This window comes from Pollicipes pollicipes, unplaced genomic scaffold (assembly GCF_011947565.3).
Source record: "Pollicipes pollicipes isolate AB1234 unplaced genomic scaffold, Ppol_2.1 Scaffold_4881;HRSCAF=5763_pilon_pilon_pilon, whole genome shotgun sequence".
NCBI lineage: Eukaryota > Metazoa > Arthropoda > Thecostraca > Pollicipedomorpha > Pollicipedidae > Pollicipes > Pollicipes pollicipes.
The window spans coordinates 49,815,557-49,821,556 of NW_023596576.1; the positions used below are offsets into that span (position 1 = coordinate 49,815,557).

At 46.8% G+C, this 6,000-nt stretch overlaps 1 protein-coding gene across 1 annotated transcript in view; it reads left to right on the forward strand.

Annotated features, from left to right (window-relative positions):
- LOC119099669 (protein lev-9) overlaps positions 1-4,820 on the forward strand; it is a gene marked incomplete at its 3' end in the record, with an annotated part of 101,599 nt that extends 96,779 nt beyond the window's left edge. Inside the window, 1 exon segment of the mRNA XM_037222734.1 lies at positions 4,647-4,820. Coding sequence (XP_037078629.1) covers positions 4,647-4,820 — 174 coding nt within the window.
- Positions 4,821-6,000: the final 1,180 nt, after the last annotated feature.

A 6,000-nucleotide genomic window follows, 5' to 3' on the forward strand; every position in this document is an offset into this window, starting at 1 on the left:
AACGACAGCTTGGTGGTCACAAAGGTAAAGAGAAATGCCTGTAGCTCGGGAATCATGCTTAAACACACAAACGAAGAGGGATCCGGGGAGCTACTTCACTGATGCAGTGCATTTGCCGAGGGACGTCGGAGACGGGTTTAACCCCATTCCGGGTGGAATCAGCGCGGGCCGGCAACGACCCGAGGGAAGGGGAACTATCCTTTAGTTTCAATAATTAAAGGTCAGTCCATGTCTACCGACAAGATCTAACACACAAAACTAATCTAACAGAATTTTTGATAGGGTGCAATTGGGAGACAAAAGCCCCCAAATTTAGTTCCTTACTGGACCTCTATAACCACCGTTTTTGTCAAGCAATTTCAACGCAATCAACGGGGATCAAGAGTTTCTCATAAGAGATTCACATGTAATGACAAAAAACTATTAAATGCATGCTTTATTGATCCGATCCGAGAAAAACTAAGCGCACTGCGATCACAACATAGAAACAGTCATGAACTCTAAACGCTTTAGGAACCCGTGCCAGAATGGGGAACGGGAACAATAATTAAGTGACTTATACCAATATTGGTTGTAGGGCTGCCTAGTGATACATATTGATTATTATGCTTAGACAGCTTACATGCGAGAACATGTTTCCAGAGAGGCAGCTGGGTCCGGGGAAAAGTGCACATTCGACGCCCCAATGTTCATTGGGGCATCATTGAGGCATCGTGGGGGATCATGGGGCATTCATTGAGGGACCATGAAAACTGTGCTCAGTGCCTGCATGAATTACACTGAAATAACGTAATGCAAAATTCACGTTTCCATGTGCATCGCAGTAACGCCTGCGCTCTTTCTGTAGACCCATTTTTGTTCAGCGTTAGTTTCAAGCAAAGTATGAGTCAACCCATTTTCTCAAACAAGTCGTTCCTGCGCCGGTGTTGAAGTTGGACTTGTTTGGCCGCTGTTAGAATAATAGATCATGCAGAACAAAACAAGCATCAAGGAACCCCTTCGTGATGCCCGCAAGCCATCTCAATCTCCGCTGCCTGACAAGGAAGATGTTGTATGTTCAGTACGGTGAACTCCTTTGAACATTAAAAGTAACTGAGCGTAATAACTTGCTTGAAAAGTTGGGTGGGAGATAGCTCATATTTCTTTAGTTGTATGTCGTTCAGGGGGGGGGGGGGGGCGGGGCGGCTGGAATAAGATGTTTGTGCCTACTCGGGACAGAATAATACGGCATTTTTCTTCAGGCGTATCAAGTTTATATTTCCAGTGTTCGTGCGGATTGAGTATCGCACACGCATTTGCAACCAATCTGTTTCGTGACTTGTGCCATCTATGCAAGCTGGATGAATGAACAAGAGACTAAACGTGAGACAAGCTATAGATTTCGACGCAATTAGCACCAAGCGTTCTGTGCGCGGTGGACGGATCCAACGAAAACATGACCAACAGTCAAGTGTCTACTTGGCGCTCCATCAAACACTGAATAGCCCGTCTGGTGTGATCGCCTGGTCTGAAACGGCACGACATACATGAACGCTGACGCAAAATACTAATTTTCTCTTTGCCGTCGTTTTCCAAGTTGGATAAATTAAACGCGTGAACAGGATCACTTACCGGCCTTGGGAAATCTTCAAGTTCGTCGCAGAAGAGTTTTGCGAACGACTGTGGGATTCACAGGGTTAGCCAGGTCCAGGTATTTTGATTTGGCCTTCAGCCTCAGCCTTACTATGCAGTCCAATGTTTGTCGACAATCGGTTACGACGACATTGCGCTCAATAAAATCATGCTACGATGTCTCTTAAACTATCACTAAGACTCTTGCATTACTTTTCACTCTCATGCGGTATATCAATCAAGACATTGGTACGACCGCTGAAGGTAAACTTCATGTGGGTAGGTATGCCAGAAGTGCAATGAACTGAAAACCAGTACTTACTATTTGCTTACTTTTTCAGTCTCGGATCAATGCAAGCTTTACCTTACAAAGTTACAACCCACTAAGGTTCATGAAATTTCTGTGTCTTCGCTTCGAAAGTCACACAGTCCGTGCAATGAGTGTAAAATAACTATTATGATCATGATATATGCCATCTATATAAGCTATCTTCCAACTTTCTTTTCATCAAGGTTCACAAGCTGCCATACTACACTGCCCTGGTGACTGGTTTTGCAACATCTTTGATTGGGTTAATCTTGCTGGGAACGTCTCTGGAATTGGACATTTTCTTGCGCCAGAGGTGAAGTCGGCCCAGCCTCTTCTTTCGAAGGCGAAATCAAGGTGGATCCGACCACGTATTTCGGACAGTCTCGTGAATCGGATTCAAGTCAATCTACAGGTATTGCGACTATTGTGAAGCATTACTTCAGATCTCCATCCCAAGTCCTGCGTACTGCTACCGGACCAACCGACAGAGACATGCCTTCTGAACAAAATCTTGTGACACGACAGTTTCCATCACTTCAGAGGATTTGGTGTGACCCGAACGCCGCAATCCCGCGGCCGGTAGCGTCAGTAGCGGTGCGGCAAGAGCGTTTCGTTCGGATATCACGTCTTTTACGCAGTGCGCTGAATGCAGAGATCACTCATCTCCAATTTTCGTGATACAGTTGACACAAAAATCTGTGTCTGGCTATAAATTGTATGCATGGACATGTGGCGTATGTGGTATGATGCAGGTGCATTTTTTATTAAAAATGGCCGCTGACTCAGCATTGAGTTTTTTATACATTGTTAGAGTTTCCGGGCTTTTGACTTTGCATTACAGTTTAGATCAAAGGTAATTCGTGCAAAATCAGTCATATATTGCCAATATGTAAATTCTACGTTTCGAGGTCGTGTCTTATCGTCGAAGTATAAATGGCACAAGAAATAAATTTTGAGTTTGTAAGGGTCAATATTGCCGCAATCACATCTTTTGCCACAATCTATACCTAAAGTTGCCACAATCACATCTACAGTACTCACCGTCCACCACCTTGTAACTCAAGAATTGTGCAAGATTTTCCTTTTTTGTTACGAATAGAGGAAGTTCGTTAATTAACTTAATGTCTATTAATCAAATTAACTCGGCTGACATAAATGACACAAGTCACCAAATAGGTTTGTTGCAAATGTGTTTGCGCTACTCGATCCGAATAAGCAATTAATTAACGAATTCTCTCCAATCATAAACACACAAAGTCTTGCGCAACCCTTAAGTTATTAGGTGTTGGGTGATGAGTACTATTCATGTGGTTGTGACAATGTGTTCATGCTTTTGTAGTGTTTCCATTATGGGCACATTTAACATGCATCAAGGTCAATAGCCCGGAAATTCGAACGCTGAATGAAAAGCTCGTCAATGCTTTAATCAAACAGGCATCAAAGAATGGATTCTGCCAAGATATACCAATACGCACACACACACACGTATATATATATATATATATATATATATATATATATATATATACGTGTGTGTGTGTGTGTGTGTGTGTGTGTGTGTGTGTGTGTGTGTGTGTGTGTGTGTGTGTGTGTGTGTGTGTGTGTGTGTGTGTGTGTGTATGTGCGCGCGCGCGCGCGCTCGGTTTTCGGGCGCTTCAACTACCTTGGTTATCTGCGCCCAAACGGTGGAAGCGACTTGGTATGCGTGCAATATCACAAGTGTGTGCGAGTACCAAAATACACCACCGGTGTGAGCCACGAAAATCCACCACTGGATGAACTGAACACATATTCTCGCAGCGTCCGAACGCTTCACTCGAAATGGATTAAGCAAACTCACAATCCCAGTGGGAGAGGCGCCGGCCACCATGCGCCATCGTGTTGGTGCGGTACATGCAGTGTAGCAGCGGCCGGATCTTTGCCTTTGTTGCGCAGTGACATATGAAAAGCCATCCATACCCGTCGATAGTCATCTATATTCAGGAAGGCAGATGCATGGAGCCAGCATGGAGGTGTGACGTGAATTTACACTGCAGGTTCAGATGTGACCAGAGGTCGCTCCGATCCTCCTGAAGGCCGTGTATCGGCGGAAAGGAGTGCTGACCGGCAGCCATTGGATTTGAGCGGCTCGTTGCATGGCAATGTCATGCTGTCCAATGGATTCAAACAGCTCATGCAATGCATACTTCTCAAACTAGATCCTTGTTACGTCGAAAATGCTTTGTCTGGTGGTTTCGCAAATGAATCAGTCACCTGTTCACCGGCCGCAGGAAAGTCTTCCAGAAAACAGTGAGCGTGCCGCACATGAATGAGTGACTGCGCTCCCACACCGGCCCAGGCAGCCGGGTTTGACGGGTTTGCACTGACATATTTCTTCTAAATCACGGACATTGCGTCGCAGCCCTTAGGTGCGTCCAGAACAATCAAATCGTCACATCATCGCTCTTTCTCCTCCCCCCTCTCTCTCTCTCTCCATCTCTCTCTCCTCTCTCTCTCTCTCTCTCTCTCTCTCTCTCTCTCTCTCTCTCTCTCTCTCTCTCTCTCTCTCTCTCTATCTTTCTCTCTCTCTCTATCTCTGTCTCTCTCTCTCTCCCTCTCTCTTCCTCTCTTCTCGACCCCTCTCTCCCTCTCCTTCTCTCCTCTGCGTGACTGTCCATCCAGACAGGCCCGCCCTATCGTCGGGAACGCCTCTGACGCGCCGTCCGTGTCCTCTGCGCTGTTGCAGCGGTGAGGTGTGCGCCGCCGCGGCAGCCCTTAAATGGCCACGTCAGCCTGAAGGCATCCACCTTCTCGTCGACGGCGCAGTACTCGTGCGCGCGGGGCTTCATGCTGCTGGGCGACGCGACGCGTACCTGCCTGCCAAGCAAGCAGTGGAGCGGACAGGAGCCCGTCTGCGAAGGTAGGCCACCCGACGCCAAAAACAGATACGACGCGACGCGTACCTGTCTGCCCAGCAAGCAGTGGAGCGGTCAGGAGCCCGTCTGCGAAGCTAGGCCACCCGACGCCAGAAACAGACAAACTAGAGCACACGGCAAGCAGCGGCTGTGAGAATCTGGCGTTAAATGTAGTTTGTAGGGAAATGTTCACATCACTACTTGGCTGCCAAAATTTTTGCATTGGCTTCGAGGTGTTGGTTGCAGCTGGTAGTTTCGTTCCGTCGTTATTTTGGCCATCACCGCTCTGGGTAGGAGCGAAGTGCTAAAATGTCCATGCTGTAGGCGGCTGAGATTTGTTGAGTCTTAAAGCTGTTTTATAGACGGACTTCCTGCTCTTGCTACAGAAAGTGAAGGTACAGACTGCTATGATAATCTGAACCTCTAAAGGAATCAACGGTAAAAATATTTTGATTTTATTAATCTTAGAATGAGTAGGATTTAAAAAAGCAAGTTCAGAGAATAGAGAAAATCTGAAGCATTGCCAGTTTTGCACTCTGTCATAGGTTGCACAGTGTAAAAGTTTTGCACGCTGTTGGCTGCAACGCCCCTATAACACAAGCATCATCGAATGGTTCTCGTCCCCGGGGGGCTTATACTAGGATAAAATGTTCGCAGAACTATCACAGCGCAACAAGAACGCTCCGGGCACAGCAAAATAAATCAGAAGCACGTAAAACGCTCGAAAATGTTGTGCAAGTGGGACCCAATCTCCTAAAGACAATCTCTCACCGGGCCAGAGTTGACTGAAGCCAGCACGCGCTCGACACCGCGTGAGCTTAATGGAAGGCTGCCCCAGCTTTCGACCAAAAAAATCACCGATGACACATTTTCCGAATTTGGCCTTGAAAAAACATTATGTGGGTTAGGCTGAGACAGCCAGCCATGAAAACGACGCAGGCACATCGTCCAGTTCCCTATGAACAATTTGCACGGAAGAGGTGTGCGTTTTGCATTGCGCTGGTTGCGGTCACCAAAGGCTTGTGTCATTTCGAATCCCCTGATTTTGTCATATGAACATTGTGGGCCAGGCCAGACTCATTCCAAGTAGCCGCCCGACTCTCGGTTCGTTCTCAGCAAGCGCAAGTGGTCTCCTGATGAAACTTGAATCACCGACAGGGGGACCGCTTGGCTATAATTTTTCCG